A 20,456-nucleotide genomic window follows, 5' to 3' on the forward strand; every position below is an offset into this window, starting at 1 on the left:
CTTCCAACCGCTTTGAAACGGTTAATGACTCCACCTTTTTTTGCTTTAAAACGATTAATGGCTATAACTAATCGGCTGTATATCCGATATGCGTGTCAGCGACCGGACAAGAAATGAAAATAGGGAAAAGTATGATAATTAACAATTTTCTTCTTTCAGTCTACACTTTTTAATAAATAGTTTAGTAATTAAACAATCGTATTCAATTTTTTGTGTTTTTATTCTTTTATATTATAGTTATTTATTTTTTAGCTTCTTTTATTTTGTTTTTTATTTTATTAGTTTTTGTATTTTTCGACCTTTTATTTACCATCTTTTATTTTTGTTCCTTTTATATTTGCTTCATTATTTCTAAGTTTGGTTATTTTTTGTTATATTATTTAATTTTTTTTTTAATTTCGCAAAATGTTCTTTGCTTACGGTATTTTAAAACCTTATATGCCCGTTATGCTATGCGCAATATGGTCATATGCACATCTATTTTTAGGCAGTTGATAAACTTATTTATTTTTTAAGGTATAAATAATGTGCTAATTAAATTGATCCACAAAGTTGTATTTTTTATGTATTTAAACTACATAAAATTTCAAGTAAGTACTTAAAAACAGTTGCCTGTCGGCAGTACTTTAACTACGTAAACTGTGCTAATACCCAACCACTTAAAATATTGTTTATATAATACACTTTAACGACTAACTTAGTTATATATTTATTTAAAAATGTATATAAGCCACATATAAACATATATACAACATAAAAAATATCGTAAAAATAAAATATATATATATATTCGCTACACAATATTTTACTCTACGTTACTTTTATTTAAAAGGAAAATTATGAGCTTATATTAAACGACTGCTTGCCATATAATGAGCTGCTTGACCGACTTAATATATTAATGTTGTCTGGTTCTAAACAGAACGTATTTACACTACAGCTCTCCTTACTTATCTCGTCTAGATTACGGTCCGAAAAAATTCTTACCCTATGTAACGGTTTGGAACGAAATTTTTAAGCTGAAAACAGAATTTTTGTTCCATAGGTAATGGTCGAAACGAAATTTCGAAAAGATTTTAGTAACAATTTTTTTTTTAATTTTGAAACCCGGTAGGTGGGAATAAAGAGTTGGTTTAGAAAATTATAATTAATACATAATTTAAACATATGATGTGAAATTCAATCACTAAAAACGTTAACTAGTTGTTTAATTGGGTCTTTTCTTTAATAAACAAAGTATATTATTTTTAATCAACTTACAGTTTTATATTTTTAAACAATTGGAGATTTTTTAACTAAAATATTTGTATGTTCTACAATAATTAAATGTCAATTTAAGTTCTTTAACAAGTAAAAGCATGATTTGCATATAGAATTAGAATTAACATTTTTAATTAAAATCCCAAATGCATATAAAATTTTAAACTATTGTTGAATAAATTTAACAGCATGAATATTTTTATCAATATCTTAAAAGTACACAGCTGTTATAAGTTTATCAAATCTTGAAGTGTTAGTGATAATAAATAAAAAAAATATCTGAACTTTAGTTATTTTCACTAAACCTTATATTAATTACATTGTGCTATAAGTTTGCTTTAGTTAGCAAATGCAAGCAGACAAAACAAATCATAATAAAAATGTATAGCCTATCTTAATAATTTTTAAATTAATATTGGTTATATTACATGCATACATTCATTAAAGTTTTAATAATGCAAGCATAAAAATCTTGTAAAGTTCAAATGGCACTACATAGAACCAAAAATTATCTTTTTTCCATCTTGATTAATCGAGATGAAACTTTTTTATCTAATTTTCGTGTAAATTGTAGTTGTTTTTTTGTTTTTCTAATTTTTTTTTGTGTTTAAATACATAACAATTAATTAGTGTGTTTTTAATCGTTAAACTAATAAAAAGCAAAAAATTTTAATTGACGACAATGTAACGCAACAACATATTTTTACAAACATTTCACTGAAAAACAATATAATATGATTTCTTAACATCATTAAATGCATATCATTGAGTGCAATTTATAAGTTTTGACAAAAGCGAAAATTTTATTGGTTGTTTTACCAACCTATCCCGTTATTGTTTAAGGAAAATGCAGACGCCAATAAATTAGTAAGAACTGGTTGTTGGGTACGTTGTCCTCCGCAAAATATCAAAAATAAATTGGAGCGACATTGTAAGTAAGTTGTCAAAACCCCCGATTTGTGACGTCACTTCTATAGCGTATATTACAAAAATACAAAGTTTACACCTGTATTTGACCACTTTCTAATATTTTGTTCACTTTTTTGAAAATATGTCGTGGTTGGGTACGTTGTCCTTCACAAAATATAAAAAAAGAATTGGAGCGACATGCTAGGTAAGTTGTCAAAACCCCCGATTTGTGACGTCACTTCTATAGCGCATATTACGAAAATACAAAGTTTACACCTGTATTTGACCACTTTCTAATATTTTGTTCACATTTTTGAATGTATGTCGTGGTTGGGTACGTTGTCCTTCACAAAATATCAAAAATAAATTGGAGCGACATGATAGGTAAGTTGTCACAACCCCCGATTTGTGACGTCACATAAATAGCGTATATTACGAAAATACAGAGTTTACACCTGTATTTGAACATTTTTTGATATTCTGTTCACTATTTTGAAGGTATGTCGTGGTTGGGTACGTTGTCCTTCACAAACTATCAAAAATAAATTGGAGCGACATAATAGGTAAGTTGTCAAAACCCCCGATTTGTGAGGTCAGATTTTAAACAAAAAAAATTATAGGACATAGGACAACTTTAGGACAACTTTACTAAAATTAGAGGATTGGTATCATCAGGGTTTGTACCTTTTTGACCATTTTATTTATTAAAAGTAGTTCATTAAGTTATTTTTAGTTTTTAATCCGTTTATTTTATAAAAAACATCTACTTAAGACAACATCTGTGTTTAATAAAATTGTAATGTTTTTTTGGTTGTTTTTTGATCTTTAACAACATTATGATTCAACTATAAATAAACAAACACATACAAAACTTTTTTTGTTTAAATCCTAAAGATAGTCAGTTGAAGTGTAATCTTGTTAGTGTGGCGTTAAATAAGTAAATAATATTGACGTAATATTAAAAAATTGTCAAATTAAATAATTGTTATAACATAACACTATAAGTAAAAATAAACAACAAAAAATATGTAAGTGCATTTTTATAAGCAATTCCCTTCTACCGTGGGGTTATAGCTAACCATTTTCTTTAGCAATTGTAAATTCATTATATAGTAACTAACTATTTATATTATTTTAAAATGCGTAAATTCAATTATGTATTTAAGATGTTCAATTACTAATTAAAGGCCTTTTTTGAAAAAAAATTAATATTAAGCTAATATGCCAAAAGTTAAATTAATATAAACTATATCTTCTTCCTGCCTTTTCACCGGCAAGTTGCATGCTACTTGCTAAGTTTATGCCAAACCAAAAAAAATAAAAGTTTAACAAAACATAATCAATAATGCTTAAAAACACGTAAATAGATTTTAGATTGAGTAATCGTTCCGCAGATCAAATCACTTTTCTCTTTGTCCACAGGTGATTTATTAATTACTTATACAATAAATTACAAGCATTTTGTATATTATACATTTATAATCTCCAAGCATAATTATTGTTGTACATTAGAATAAATGTTTTATTTTCATTTGCATTCTCAGTCTATTAAACAGAAAGAATCAAAAACATTTGTAGCGGTCTCCGTCGACCCAATCGAAAGATTTGGAAATTGTTATTGTTAGTTAATTGTATACCATTAATTTGTTATCTGACTTTTTATTATATTTCATAGAATTTAGAAACAAGTTCTGAATTAAAATACATAATTGAGTATACACATCACAAACTAAGCCAATGTTTATCAAAATTATAAACAACAAAAATTATATTCACCAAACGTGTTATTAAATTTAATTATATTTAATGTTTAAAGGATTAGCTTATGAATAATAAGCTAGGCATTGATCTACTATAGGCGAACCACAATCGCAATCACCAATCTTGGTAAACATGTTTGCTAAATTGTGATAAGTTTGTTAAAAATACAACGCAAAATGTACCAATGCCGTTTTACTAAACTAAAATAACATACAAATAAATTACAGCTAGGCTCACATGTGCACCTGAATTCGACTAAGAGTGACGATGAACCTTAACTCGAATACGCTTTGCCTTTGGCGCATCAAAATACGTAACAAACAAAAAACACTTTACTTTAATTCTCTTAAGTTATCAAATTTAGTTTAATGCAAAGGCATACTACAAAGTTGTTAAAAATGACAGTGCTAAAAAAATGAACAAAGTTTTTTTGATTGTTTTGTTTTTGGGGTTGCTGGCTACCAATGCTTCTAGTTTGAGCAATATTAGAGGGCCACCACCACCCAAGAGGTACATTGAATTAAAAACTAAAGTTTGTTATTACATTTCATATCATTACGTTTATTTAAATTAGGAATAAATTAATTTGTGTAAATTTAAAAACTATATAGCTTGAAATTCGATGGGGGTCAATGTAGAAAAAAAACGAAATGTAAAGGAAAAGGTAAAATTAATTTATCATTTTTTCATAAAACCTTACATCCTAATAAAATACAGGATATTTTCAATTACTTATCCTCAGTCAGATAATTTTTTAAAACATTTTAATTTAACAACTTTTCATTGTAGGACGACTTTACTGAGATTAGAGCATCGCCAGGGTTTGTACCTTTTTAAATATTTTATTTTTTTGAAGTAATTTATTTATTTTATCTTTTTTAATTTGTTTTATATTTATTATAGAAGAAAGTAATAAAAAAACAAAACCTATTGTGTTTGGTGATGATATAATGTTTTTTTCGGTAGCTTTTTGACCCTTAAAAACATTATGACTCAACATTAAATAAACAAGCACATATTAATAATTTGTTTTGTATAAATCGAATGAGACAAATAGTTAGTTGGTAGTAATTTAATTATAATGTAAAATAGTTGTGTAGATGATTTTTTTATTAATAATATTTAATTAAAGCCTGTAGGGTTTGTCTAACTATACCCCACGTGACCAACAATAGGTTGATCGGAGAATAAAATACGCCCCTTGATCACAGATTGATCTCTGTTAATATAAAAATAAAACCGATAATGGGCCCAGAACTGCAACTGTCTAACTCGACTGATACAACAATTGAAATACTCTACTACAATGTATTCAATATTCAGTACACAAGAAAAACAATTAACAAAAACAATACTGGCTTAACACTTACAAATCAATATTACTTTTAACAAAAACTAACTAAAGACCATTTATGAAATGTTAGAACAGGGCGAATTGTATTCTAAATATATGACGTACTAAAAGTAGAATTCCAAAATTATTCCAAGTTACGATACAAATAAAGACAAAAAAGGCGAAACACAAATCACGTGACTAAGAACGCTGGAAAAAAGGGAAAAACTTGAAATGACCAGGCGATAAGGCGATCCAAAAGAAGCGCACAATAGCGGCTAATGGTGTCCAACCGAGTGTGAAATTGTATTTAAAATTAATGAGAAAATATAAATCAGTTTTCATATAAATGGACTTAACATTCCGGCCCCAAATGACCGAGTACACAACAAAATATACGAAGTCATTTCACAATAAACAAAGTACATTATATCAAAAACGAAACCTATATACACTGTGAGCATGCAGCAAACAGAATGACGTGAGATAATCGTCAAAAAAGAAAATATTACATTATAACAATATACGATAATCGTACACATCAAAGGGTAAGAAAATACGAAAGTTCACACGAGTGACATGAGGTGAAATGATAACGATACATGCAATAATGAATGAAAGAAAAACGCGTTATAAGTCATTGCTGCGCTTCGAGAAGGCACAGCTTTCTAATATCCCGCCAAAGGACCGTTGTGGCGGTTTTTACACGCACGCGTCGTACAAGTCCGTTACAGTCACTTTCACATTGTTCTATAATTCCCTTCGGCCAGTATCCTCTTTTAATTGTGTCATCCACAATCAACACTACGTCACCAACAGCAAAATTTCTCACGGGCCGAAGCCATTTTTGTCGCAATTGCAAAAGCGGCAAATATTCTTTTATCCATCGCGTCCAGAATTGATCGACGACTAGTTGGGTCAGGCGCCATGACTTTTTATAACCATCCGCTTTTATAAATTCTCCAGGGGGCAATGACATATCGATTGCTCCTTTTAAAACCATACTTGGAGAAAGCGTTTCCAAGTCTCGCGGATCATCACTAATAGGGGTTAAAGGTCGGTTATTCAAGATCCTTTCAACTTCAGTGAGCAACGTCATGAGACCGTAGTCGTCAAGAACTCGTTCACCGGTGATTGAACGTATAATTTTTCGAACTGTTCTTATTATACGCTCCCATACTCCGCCTTGATGGCTTGCAGCAGGGGGATTAAATCTCCAATCTATTTCATTCTGCAACATAGCATCATGCATTTGTTTTTTATTCCATTTCCTTATACCCATACGCAATTCACGTTCGGCACCGACGAAATTAGTGCCGTTGTCACTAAAAATTTGTTTCGGTGTTGGCCTTCTTGAAATGAACCTTCTGTATGCATCTATAAAGGCACTTGTTTCAAGCGACTGTGCAACCTCAATATGGACTGCTCTGGTGGCCATACAAGTAAAAACACAAGCATATCGCTTAACTTGGCTCCGTCCCAGCTTGACAGGTATGGGGCCCATATAATCGACACCAACACAGGTGAATGGTGGCCTGTTGGCAGTAACCCTTGATGAGGGTAATGCGGCCATCATTTGTTCACCGATTTTCGCGTTCCATCGTCTACATTGTCTGCAGTTTCGTAGTACCTTTCGAACAGCTGCCTGGCCACGCAAAATCCAAAAACTTTCCCGGATAGAGGCTACCACATGCAAGGTTCCGGAATGACCTTGACGTATGTGATGAGACGAAATAATGAGGGCAGTGACAGGGTGGTTTGAAGGCAAGATCATTTGATGCTTTGCATTCCTATCAACCAAAGACTTTTGTAATCTTCCTCCAACATAGATTACATTATTGACCAAAATGGGTGACAACTTTTGCAACGAGCTGAGAACTTTTGAATTGCGAAGTTCTCCTTTACTCATTACTACAGGCGACTGAAAGTTCTCATGGTTAGAAAGCAACTTAATAACCTCGGGAAAAACGTCGTGCTGAACAGCATGTACGATAGCGGTAGTGGAAGCATCTATCTCCTGACGACTAAGAAAATTGGTGTTAAACGAAGTTGAACTTGCTGCTAAATTTCGAGTTTCAGCCTTCCACCTCAGGTATTGCTTATAACGAAGAAGCCATGCCACGCAGCGTTGTAATCGGAAAAAAGATGAATAGCGAGAAAAAAGGCGCTCAATGCCAGTGCTGCTAATTTCTTTTGTGAAATTGCACTTTGCTGGTTCTTGTTTCAACTCAGGATCGTCGTTGGCAAGCGGGGGCAAAACTTGTGGGCGAGCGGGCCATTCATTAACAACTTGACCCAAAAACTGCGGGCCATTAAACCAAATTTCGGCCTTATCTACTTTGTCTGGCATAAGACCTCGAGATGCTATGTCAGCCGGGTTACGTTTGGTGTCAACGTGTCTCCATTGACACGGCTTAGAAAGACCGTGAATAAATTCCAATCTATTGGCAACGAAAGTGTGGAATCGTGTTGATGTATTAAGAATGTATTGAAGCACCGTCGTCGAATCCGTCCAGTAGAAAATGTCGCCCAGCTTATACTCAAGCTCTTGCTGAATTAGCGTGCTTAGTTTTACGGCAATAACAGCTGCCGTAAGCTCAAGTCTCGGCGTGCTTACAGGTTTCAAAGGTGAAACGCTAGACTTGCCCATAACAAAAGAACATAAAATCACATCATGCAAATCAACAACACGAAGATAACTAACGGCTCCATAGCCAATACTGCTTGCATCACAAAACGTGTGCAGCTGAATACTTTTTAACATGCTTAAAGAAGACTTAAGGCATCTGGGAACGCTTATACGCTCCAAAAGAGTTAGATTACGTAACCATGCATTCCATTTAGTGATATGACTGTTGGGTAACAGATCGTCCCAACCTACTTGTGAATTGCATGCTTCCTGCAGTAATTTACGTGCAGGTAAAATGAATGGTTGGGCAAAGCCCAATGGGTCATAGACCTGACTTACCATAGAAAGAATACCACGTCTAGTGGAAGGAAGGTTTTAATTTAACGTTTACCTTTTAATTTAATTTAATTTAACGTTTATGCAGCGCAACTCGGCGATGACGTCGCGCCAAAAATATGAACGTTCATGCGGTAATCAACCGGAGTTCGCCACAGGTCGTTTTCTGGCCACCACAAGAACCTAAAGGCATCCCGATCATTGGGATCAACGAACACCTGGTGAAACATGCCCTTTATATCTGCAACTAAAGCGATTTTTTCCTGGCGAAAGCGCAAAAGCACGCCAACCAGATTATTAGTTAAATCAGGCCCCTGTAACAAATAGTCATTAAGAGATAGGCCTAAATGTTTAGCAGCACAATCAAAAACAATACGAAATTTAGGCCCTGTAAAATGGTGAGGTATATAATATTTAAAGTTACTTAAATTCCTAATTTCACCATCTAAAATCATTGTGGCATGGCCACTATTTACATATTCAGTAACCTTATCCCTATACCTGGAAAAAAGTTCAGGGTTAGCTTGCAATTTCTTCTTTAAGTACTGAAGCCTTCGTTCAGCCATTTTCCGATTATTCGACGGTCTTGCAAGATCGTCCTTCCACGGTAATCCAATTTGGTAATGACCGTCAACCTTTTTAACGGTCGATTTTATTATTCCCAAAGCCCTTTTATCCTCTATTGAGGCCTCATGGCGTTGAACGTCGTTTAAATCCTTAAAGTCTTGATTAAACGAGTTGACCAATATTCTACAAGAAGCATCAATGCCATCTAGGCTATGTAGAAAATTAATGTTTCGCGCGTTGTTATCTGACCTATTAGAGTAGTCAGAACCAAATAATGTCCAGCCAAGCGCTGTATGCAGGCCAAATGGCTGACCAGGTTTACCCACACGTTGCTCCTTTAACCTAAAGGCTTCATGTACATTGTTACCAAGAAGCAATTCAATTTTTGCGTTCTTAAGTCTCGGAAACGTGAGATCATTAAGATGCGCGTAGCGGTTTGCTACATCTTTAGTGGGTATACTTTCACTTACATCAACCAGGTCGTTTAAAACAATAAGCTCGTCTACATTAAATGACTCGATTTCATTAATGCCTTGAATATGCATACCTCCAACAATGGTATCATATTCGGTAAGTGAATTTGCTGTAAATAGCTGTACATGGCGGTCGATTTTGTTAAGCCCCAATTGATTGACTAACGTTTTAGTACACATACTTGTGTCGGAACCGTCGTCCAAAAATGCATAAGTTTGGACGATTTTGTTTGGGTCGCTGCCCCAAACCTTTACTGGAAGCACCTTGAACCGTTTCACATTTTTACTTTTCTGTGTACCGCAGGCGGTGACAGCTCTTTCTTCGGCGTTCTCATTATTTGTAGGTGCGTTTAAGTTTTCATTCGGTTGTGGTTTGTTGTAATGAAGCAAAGTGTGATGTTTTTTGCTACATGTTTTGCAGGCCATTGTTGTCGGACAATTGTTATTCATGTGGCCTTCTCTTAAGCAATTGAAACACAACCTTTTATTTTTCACGAAATTATATCGATCGATCGACGTTTTCATTTTAAAGATTTCGCAACGCCACAGCTGGTGTCCATTCCTACACAAAGGACAGCATACAAATGATAATGGCGCCGAACTTTTCTCCTTCACGTTAAAGCTCTTGCTGGCAGGCCGATTTGATTTCGATTGAAATCGCCTCCCTTTCATGTCGGAAAATTTTTTATCGCATTGCTCAAAATGAATGCGCTGGTAGTAATGCCTTGATGATCGGGCCAACTCCCTTACGAACTGTAACAAATCATCGAAGGTTGTTTTCCTACCGGTTCTTTCTCTATCTTTTGAAATTTTTATAAAATCACGCCGCACTTGTTCGGGCAATCGTCTATAGATTTTGCTTATTGTCTCACGGCTGTTTAATTCGGACTCATAGCCTCCCGCATTTAAGGTACAGCTGCAGTAGTACATGCTGTCTGCCAATTTATTCCAAGCATCGGAATCTGACTCAGAAATGGGAGGCCCAATTAGTATGGTTTCCATTGCCGCCTCCATGATAAGATCACTGGCACGAAACTTTTCATCAAGTCGTGATCTCGCTTCTCTGTAAGCCTCTGTTCGGTTACGAATAACTTTGCAACCTTTAATTGCCTCAAACGCCTCGCCAGTGCAATACTTCAACAAAAACTGCAATTTGGCGCTGTCATCCGATATTTTACAATCTATAAATTCATCAAACTGCATGATGAAAGAATCATATTCTAAAATGTCGCCATTAAAATTGTCAATCGTAATTCTTGGCAAGGTGGCGTCTTGCGCTAAGTAGCTTGGCAAATATTGGCTACGGGGCACACTTTGCTGGGTTTCTTTGACAATAGGCGTGGAATCATACACCGGCCCCGTTTGGGGAACTAAGATAGGGGTCGGGTCACTCCGTTTGGGTGATAAGTTGTTAATAGCTTGATCAATCCCCAAAGCAGCTGGTGAAGCGAATTGTCGAAGTGAAATTGATGGCCTTTCTACGAATCCGTCAGACCCAAAAACGCTACCCTCTAACTCGGCTTCGGCTTCAAGAACTTTGGATTGAGCCCTGGTTACTTCCTTTTCAAGCTCAATTTGTGCGCCCATGCTTTTAAGGGCCGCAGTGCGCTTTTTCCGACGAGCCCTAGCTTCAGCTTCGCGGACTTCTTCTTCTGCCTCTTCTTCTTCTTGTTGCTTTTGAATTTCAAGCTGCCGAAGACTTAATCCAGCTTCCTTTTGAACGTGTTCGGCTTGAACTTTAAGCGCCTCGACGCTACCTCTGCTTCTTTGCGAGCTAACAGATCCAGAATGGCGGGACCCAATTACTGAGGGAGCTCCATGTGTTGGTGAAGCAGAGGTTACACACAAAGATAGAAAACTTTGATACCTTTCGTTCATTGTCGCATATCGGCTTTTAACTTCATCAATTTTGGCCTGTGCCTTTGGCTTTTCAACTTCAGCTTGAACAGCCAAGAATTCGTTGCACGCCGATAAACATTTATCGTAGGCGGTGTCGAGAACTGCTTTGCATCCAGTGACCAGCTTTGCCTCCTTTTGAGCATTGATTTCTTTAAGGAGCTGATTTTCAATTCGAGTAAAATTTGCCAAAGCATTTTTTCGGGCAGACTTCGGATCGACACTGGGTTCTTCGACGGGCTTCGATGTCGAAGCTTGACCGCTGGTACTTGGTTCCAAATTCATTCTTATATGTAAATCCAAAAAATCCTTTCGAAATTATATATCCTAATTTATAAATCCAAACTTGATCTTAAGTCAAACAATCTACAAATCTAACTAACTATACTAACTCAATGATATGACCAAATGTCATACAATTCATAAATAAATGTAGGGTTTGTCTAACTATACCCCACGTGACCAACAATAGGTTGATCGGAGAATAAAATACGCCCCTTGATCACAGATTGATCTCTGTTAATATAAAAATAAAACCGATAATGGGCCCAGAACTGCAACTGTCTAACTCGACTGATACAACAATTGAAATACTCTACTACAATGTATTCAATATTCAGTACACAAGAAAAACAATTAACAAAAACAATACTGGCTTAACACTTACAAATCAATATTACTTTTAACAAAAACTAACTAAAGACCATTTATGAAATGTTAGAACAGGGCGAATTGTATTCTAAATATATGACGTACTAAAAGTAGAATTCCAAAATTATTCCAAGTTACGATACAAATAAAGACAAAAAAGGCGAAACACAAATCACGTGACTAAGAACGCTGGAAAAAAGGGAAAAACTTGAAATGACCAGGCGATAAGGCGATCCAAAAGAAGCGCACAATAGCGGCTAATGGTGTCCAACCGAGTGTGAAATTGTATTTAAAATTAATGAGAAAATATAAATCAGTTTTCATATAAATGGACTTAACAAAGCCTAATGAAAAAAAATTGTACGTTACACCATAAGACAAAATAAACAACTGAAACTATGTTAGTGCATTTTTTATAAGCAATCTCCATCTACATACCATGAAAACAGGGTCAAATATACAGGACGGAAAATGAAGGGACCGGAAAATAAAAGGTCGAAAAAAAAAACAAAAAAAAGTATATAACAAGCTAAAAAATAAAAAACTAAAATATGAAAGAATCAAAACACAAAGAGACGAAATACGATTTTAAGGTAATAAACATTTTAGCAAAAGGAATAAGAACAGTATATGCTTAATAAATAGTTAATATGCATGTAAGAGGCTAAACAAAAATAAAAAAAATGAAAAACATTAATAAATTGTCAAACACAGGTGTTAAATACTCTTTAGCTAGCACCTAGTGGTCAAATGCCGGAGTATTTAATATGGCAACAAATTTGTAACTGCCTATAGCCGTTTGCCTTATAAAGTAAGTAGCGCTTAGAGGCACACTACAGCAATAACTCTTCTTGGATAAAAAACCACTTCGTTTACATGTATTTAACACGAATAATGGCACACAAATTTCATCCACGTTCAAGAATTAGTACCCGAAGTTTCTAAAAGAAACGAATAACGCGTGTGAATATACAAAAAATATGATAACAATAACTACACAGGTATTAACTATAGTAAGGCACAAATTAAGCTTACCAACACAGTATGCTAACCACTCAAAAATACTGGCAAATTCGGCAAAAACAGTGATACAATAACAGTAGTGAACACTAGAAGAATAAAAAACCTAACGTTAGTCTATATGCATTAATAAGAGGTTATTTGGCATAAAAGTAGATCCATTAACAAAATTTACAAGTATCAATAAAAACATACCAGTTATTAAAAAAGGTGTTCAACTCTTAATGGGCAGTGTGACACAATAAGGTAAGCTGCTCACTCACTGCAATAGTAGACAAGCATGTTAAAAGTAAGAAATTACAGTCTACATCAAATAACACAAATAGCAGTTAACAATACAGCAATATTAAAATACCTGATATCCAGTCAGTAAGATCTAACAGAAAAACAGTGTCAACCAACAGTACTACCCAAGTGAACAATCACAGTTCTAAAAGTGTGTTATAAAAAACATTAAAAAACACTGTTAAGATACCCCAAGACTATGTATGTTATTGGCCAGTTTTGCACGTGGTTAAAGATTATGACATATTTTAAACATTTAAAAAACAGATTAGTAACATATTTACACTACAAAGAACAAAAAATAATTACCAGAAATTCCAATCAATCAATGAAAGATCTGCCGTGATTAACAATGAACTATTATATCAGTAAAAACTAATTTACATAAAAATTCTTCCAAATTGTAACGATTTACTATGATAACAATCAGTTCTAATGACTGTTCTAGAAAGTTATTTTACGACATGTGGTGCAATACATTGCATGAGAGTATTAACCGCAATACGATTCAAAATTGAGGATAAACATATTAGCGCGTATTTAACACTCCCCCCAAAAATATGAAGAACACAGAAAGCATATTTTTCCCCTTGAGAATACGCGCGAAACAATAACACTACAGAAAAGAACACTAAAAGGAAACAAAGTTAAGGGGTCCTAAGTTCATTTTGAGTCATTCACAAGACCCATTCACCCCCTCGTCCAAAGGTAGTTTCTCTGCCTGCTTCTGGGTCTTCAGCTCCACCCCTGTCTTAGGTTTTATCTCCGGGTTCCCTTCATGGGATGCACCCATCCTCATCTCCTGGTTCCCTTCACGGGAGGCACCAGGCCTTATCTCTGGGTTTCTTTCATTAGAGGGACCTCCATCTGCTTCCACAAGAAGACACAGTTTTGTAATTGGTCTCCGGACGTGAGAATGACCAATTCTCACAAAGACTGATCTAACGAATCCGACCTTGTCCGAAAAAACTTCTAAAATCCTGCCCATTTTCCATTGACCTCTGGGCAGACCGTCGTCAACAATAGCCACAATGTCACCCACTGCAAAATTTCTGCGCTGCTCCCTCCATTTTGGACGGATTGCAATAGATGGCAAATACTCCTTCACAAACCTATTCCAGAAGTGATCAGAAAGTCTTTGAATTTGCTTCCAGCGAGCAGCAGCATAACAATCCCGATCTGTAGTGACAACTGGTGGCAAAACCGAAGGTGGTCTCAACAGCAACAAATCACTGGGAGTCAAAGGCTTTTGACTTCCAGGGGCAAAGGATAAAGGTGTAAGTGGCCTTGAGTTTATCATTGCTGCCACTTCAACAAACAACGTCATTAAGGTTGAATCCGAGTGAGTTCTCCCCATTGCCAAAGATAGAAGAATTCTTCTCACCGATCGAATTTGTCTTTCCCAGCTCCCCCCAAAATGACTTGCGCCTGGTGGATTGAATTTCCAGACAATCCCCTTTTGCCGAAACTCATCTACAATCAATGACTGATTCCAACCCCTTATTGCATCCTTCATAATCTTCTCGGCTCCTATAAAATTTGTGCCATTGTCTGAATAAATGTGTGTAACACAACCACGCATCATAGTAAAACGTCTAAAGACCAACAGAAATTCATCAGAGGAGAGACCAAATGCCACTTCCAGATGGACAGCTCGAGTAGTCATACATGTGAAGATTGCTCCCCACCTTTTGACCTCACTTCTTCCTTGTTTTACCAATAAAGGCCCAAAGTAATCGACCCCGACGTGACTAAAGGGACTTTCACCTACACGAAGGCGAGCATATGGCAAATCAGCCATAAACTGTTCCCCAGATTTCCCGTATCGACGACGACACCCAACGCATTGGCCAATAATCTTCCGGATTACTATGCTTGCTTTCTCCAACCAGTACTTTTCTCTTAACAGCGTGCCAGTGTGATGAAATCCAGAATGGCCACATCTCTGATGTGCCTCCTTCACGAACAACCTGGTAACATGCGAATCGCAGGGCAAGATTGCAGGATGCCTCTGATCATACGAGATTGGCGCTTCATCTAGACGTCCACCAACCCGCAAAACTCCGCCTTCCACAAAGGGGTTGAGCCTTTTCAGCCATTTGGGCACGTTCACTCGTCCACTGCCTTGCTTTTTCATTAGCGAACTTATAATTCCACAGAAATATTTGACTTGTTCATACTTCACCAAAGATCTTTCGACAGCCTTAAGTTCAGACACTTGAATCCTCGTTTCCGGTTTGTCTTCTCCAATTGCCTTTTGGGCAAGAAAACTGCCAAATCGCAATATCCATGAAGCTGCCACCTTTAAACGGTTCAAATCGGAGAAATGACAGATTAACCTCTGTGTGGCACCCCCTTTAAGATCACTGATCTCTGCATGATTGCTTACAACTTCATTAGCAACTTCAGCATGCACTTCTACTGCCTTTGATTTCATCTTGCAAGGCCACAAATCTTCAGAGAACTTTAGAAATTGTGGTCCTTTAACCCACAGACCTGATTTGACAAACGCTTTTGCACCTAGCCCCCTCGAGGCCTGGTCTGCTGGGTTAAGATTTCCAGGAACATGTCGCCAAGACTCGACACTTGTTGTTCTTCCTATCTCCTCCAAACGATGTGCAAAGAATATCTTAAATCTGCGTTTTCGATTTCTGATGCAATGCAATACTGCCTCTGAATCACACCAAAAAATTACATTACAAGTTAACTGGAGTTCGTCCCTTAGTAAAGATGACATTCTGGCTGCCAATAACGCTGCAGTCAGTTCCATCCTCGGTATTGTCATAGCACCCTTTTTTGATAGCAAGGCTTTTCCCATCAGAAAGACACAATCGATTTCACCAATACAATTTTCTGTTCTCAAGTAGGCCACAGCACCATACCCTTCCAGCGAAGCATCCGAAAATATATGTATTTCTCGCTTGTTAATTTCTTGCTCAACATTTATTGCTGGCTCCAGGCAGCGCCTAATCCTAACCTCCCTGAGAACATGAAGTTGCTCCAGCCAGTTTTCCCATAACACAACATCTTCATTATCAATGGCCTCATCCCAACCAAGTCCCTGTTCGATAAAGTTGCGTTGCAGCTTTCTGGCCTCTAACACCACTGGAGCCACAAACCCCAAGGGATCAAACAAAGAATTTATTGTAGATAGAATTCCTCTTCGAGTGTAACTGTTTTCCTTTGGTCGAACCTTAAACTCGAATCTGTCCCCTGAAACTGACCAATGAACCCCGAGCACCTTTTCCTCTACGTCATCGCCTAGCGACAATTCCGTTAAGCATTTAGCATGACTTTCTGCTGGCAACGAGTCCATCACAGCCTGACTGTTGCATAACCACTTTGTTAGCACAAATCCTGCCTTTAATAACAGCTCTTTTAAATTAGCAGCTATTGCGATACCCTCCTCTTCTGTCTGCACTGATAACAAGCAATCGTCAACATAGAAGTTTTTTCTTACCACAATAGAAGTCTCTGGCGGAAATAAATGCCCAAATTCAACAGCAACTTGCCTTAGACAAAAAGCAGCGATAGAAGGAGAACTTCGACTTCCGAACAAATGAACCAACATCCGATGTGGCACAGGATCCTTGCTCATATCGCCACCTGGCCACCACAAAAACCGAAATGCATCTCTGTCATCAGCTGCAACACGAACTTGATGAAACATTTCCTTGATGTCACTAGCGATTGCTATTCGATTTTTTCGAAAACGAAGTAGCACACCAACCAGCGAATTCACTAGATCTGGCCCACTGAACAGCATGTCATTTAAAGAAACACCTGAACACACCGAAGCACAATCGAAAACAATTCTGATCTTGTTGGGCTTTACCACAGGATGGTGAGGAAGATACCACACACGACCAGAACTAACACAATCCCCGAGTTTAATTTCTTCCGCATAGTTACTATCTATATACGATTGCATCTTCTTATGATATTTCACCCTTAGCTCCCCATCTTTGGCAAATCTTCTCTGGAGGGATCTCAGACGGTTATGGGCAGATGACATGTTGTCAGGCAACTCAACTTTGGAACTTTTCCATGGCAGTGGTAGGCAATAGTGACCATCCACCATCCTAACCGTGTCCTTTAACATCTGGAACACTTGGCGATCCTCTGCAGACTGGTCTCTTCCTATCTCACATACAACACTGGACCCAAATGGCTGTGACAGTTCACTTTCCAAACTCTTTGTCACCACCACATTATTCATAGCAGCTGTCGATAATGACCTCTGACCCCCAACAAGCGACAATCCCAATTTTGACTTCATGACTGTCGGATCATTACAACTGCTTCCAGAGGCGACGACCTTCCATTCATGAACCTCGGCAAGGTTTGCTCCGAGCAGAAGTGTAACCCTTCCCTGATCAATGAAAGGAAACGAAAAATTTTTAAGATAGTCATACCGCTGTGAATTAAAGTCCTCGGGCAAAGGGTTAGGAGAAGCTGGAATTGATGGCACCATCACTACATCCTGGAGAGACATGACTGCATCAAATGCCCGATCCATTGAGCGCACCTTAAAGGAGAAGGTCTGTGTTTTTTCTAGCTTGTCTCCGTTCACTGTCTTCAACCACAGATTACATGTTTTTCCCTTCAATTTAAGGTTCTGAACTAGCTCTGGGATGCAAAATGATGCCGAGGAGCCAGGATCAAGCAACGCATATGTCTTGAACTCCCTTCCATTAGAAAAAACCACCACAGGCACAACATTTAGACAACATGCTGTATCTCCCATAGCAACCGAGTTTACAGAAGCCTCGGCAGCGCCCTCTTGGATGATTAAAGATTTCTTTTCGTCTGGATGTAAAGTCCAATGATGTCCATCACTCTTACATCCCTTTACCGAGCACAACTTCTTCTTTACGCAATTCCTGCTAAAATGCCCAGGATTGAGACAGCAAAAACACAGCCTTGAATTCTTTACAAGGTCTCTTCTTTCCTGGAGAGATTTCCCTCGAAATTCATAGCACTGGCCAAGATAATGGGCCTTTTTGCAGACCACACAAATTGGCTTAAACTTGCTAACATTGCAAGCAGACTTATTTGACTCTTCCGGAGTAGCCACAGACACTTCAGTGCTGTGCACTCCAACACCCCGACGTTGAAATATATTATTTTGTCTTTTTCCAGATCCAGAGCGCAAACTTCGCCCATAAGTAGAATTGAGAGTCTTCGAACAATGAAATATGAATTCCGCGAAATCATTGAACCTAGCATAGTACCCTGCCTTTGCCTCAACTTCAGCAGAGTATTTTATCCAGTCTTCCTGTAAATTTGGCGGCAATTTCCGCACAATTGAACTAATAAAATCAACCGTATCCAAAACAGATGCTGATTGCACTTCTTGAAGGGCACTTAAACATTTCTGAATCTTAACAGACAGTCGACGCAAAGATTCTGGTTTGTCATCAATAATACTAGATATTTCGTGTAGACTTCGCTCACATGCTCTGGCTATTCTATGAGCAGATCCGAATTCGAACTCAAGGCACTGGCGCGCCAAATCATACCCGTTAATTGTGTCATCAGAGTAAGGAATTAAAAGGTCAGCAACATGCTTCTCGCAATGTTGAATTAAATAAACAAGAGCTAAGGTTTTGTCACCAGCAAGCCGGGCACCAATAAAGGAATCAAATTTAATCATGAATGTTCGATATTCCAGTGGATCACCATTAAATTGAGCAATTTGTGGCTTAGGTAAAAACCGCTCTCCAATCTCTGACTTAAAATTGTGTTCCGTAACCTTTCTCAAGACTGGGGGTGACCTTTTCAATTGCCTTATCGGTTCAGTAAAGAATGGAAGTGGCTGTCTATCATGTGTAGGCATAACCTTTTCCGTCTGTTTTGCTTCAAGGACAGGTTGGCTCTCTATCTTAGGTAATCTAGCCTTAGCAATCCTCTCACCACGGATTGAGGACATCTCAGACATGCAAGACAATTCTTCCTCCCTCTCATGTTCGATTAAAATCATTTCTCTTTTTATGTCGTTCTCTCGCATGATTCGATCTTGTTCTGCCTCACGTTGGCGTCGTTCTAATGCAAGACGTTTTTCCTCTGCCTCTCTTTCTACAGCTAGGCGTTTTTCTTCAGCTTCTCGTCTTAAAGCAAGCCGCTTTTCTTCTGCTTCTCTTTCTAGGGCTAGGCGCTCATCTTCGAGTTGCCTCTTTTCCTTCTCAGCCTGTTCGGCTGCGCGTTCTGCATCAAGCTGCAGAGCCACTGATCTGGTGTTCAACGCCTTTACCCTCCTTCGAGACGAAGAAGTACTAACTGACGAGCGAGTCCGGCGACTGCGTATGCTTCTTACGCTAACAGCATCTTGCACACCCCTTTGTTCAACCTTTTCCAGCCATTGAGAGACACGAGCATCAAACTCTCCCTTTGAAGTCACAACATCTTCTTTCTTAGAGTTTGTATCAGGCATAGAATCCTCTTCCGCCACTTCCTCACATAAGGACATTATTTTATTGTAGCATTCATTAATTTCGAGTAGCAACAGCTTTAAAGCACTTACCCCTTGTGGCTTTAGCATTAGGCTTTCAGCCCGCGTATAAAAGCCTTGTAATGTTTCCAAAAGTCGCTTTACACTGCGACGCTCTTGTTGTGACAACACAAGATCAGCATGTGACACAGATTTTGACATGATGATAAACTCAGTCAATCAGACACCAAATGATTCAAAATTCAACACCAACAATGTACAATGTGTTGAAACGATGTTAAATACTCTTTAGCTAGCACCTAGTGGTCAAATGCCGGAGTATTTAATATGGCAACAAATTTGTAACTGCCTATAGCCGTTTGCCTTATAAAGTAAGTAGCGCTTAGAGGCACACTACAGCAATAACTCTTCTTGGATAAAAAACCACTTCGTTTACATGTATTTAACACGAATAATGGCACACAAATTTCATCCACGTTCAAGAATTAGTACCCGAAGTTTCTAAAAGAAACGAATAACGCGTGTGAATATACAAAAAATATGATAACAATAACTACACAGGTATTAACTATAGTAAGGCACAAATTAAGCTTACCAACACAGTATGCTAACCACTCAAAAATACTGGCAAATTCGGCAAAAACAGTGATACAATAACAGTAGTTGAACACTAGAAGAATAAAAAACCTAACGTTAGTCTATATGCATTAATAAGAGGTTATTTGGCATAAAAGTAGATCCATTAACAAAATTTACAAGTATCAATAAAAACATACCAGTTATTAAAAAAGGTGTTCAACTCTTAATGGGCAGTGTGACACAATAAGGTAAGCTGCTCACTCACTGCAATAGTAGACAAGCATGTTAAAAGTAAGAAATTACAGT

The 20,456-nt window shown here is 37.1% G+C and overlaps 3 protein-coding genes across 3 annotated transcripts; all 3 read right to left on the reverse strand.

Annotated features, from left to right (window-relative positions):
* Nucleotides 1–5,900: 5,900 nt before the first annotated feature.
* LOC145750819 (uncharacterized) lies at nucleotides 5,901–8,234 on the reverse strand. The gene has a single exon (XM_082566893.1). The coding sequence runs from the start codon at nucleotides 8,232–8,234 to the stop codon at nucleotides 5,901–5,903; it is 2,334 nt and encodes a 777-aa protein (XP_082423019.1).
* A 74-nt stretch (nucleotides 8,235–8,308) lies between these two features.
* LOC145750820 (uncharacterized) lies at nucleotides 8,309–11,449 on the reverse strand. The gene has a single exon (XM_082566895.1). The coding sequence runs from the start codon at nucleotides 11,447–11,449 to the stop codon at nucleotides 8,309–8,311; it is 3,141 nt and encodes a 1,046-aa protein (XP_082423021.1).
* Nucleotides 11,450–13,793: 2,344 nt separating this feature from the next.
* On the reverse strand, nucleotides 13,794–19,772 carry LOC145750821 (uncharacterized). Its single transcript, XM_082566896.1, has one exon. The coding sequence runs from the start codon at nucleotides 19,770–19,772 to the stop codon at nucleotides 13,794–13,796; it is 5,979 nt and encodes a 1,992-aa protein (XP_082423022.1).
* Nucleotides 19,773–20,456: the final 684 nt, after the last annotated feature.

Source organism: Corella eumyota, chromosome 4 (assembly GCF_963082875.1).
Source record: "Corella eumyota chromosome 4, kaCorEumy4.1, whole genome shotgun sequence".
NCBI lineage: Eukaryota > Metazoa > Chordata > Ascidiacea > Phlebobranchia > Corellidae > Corella > Corella eumyota.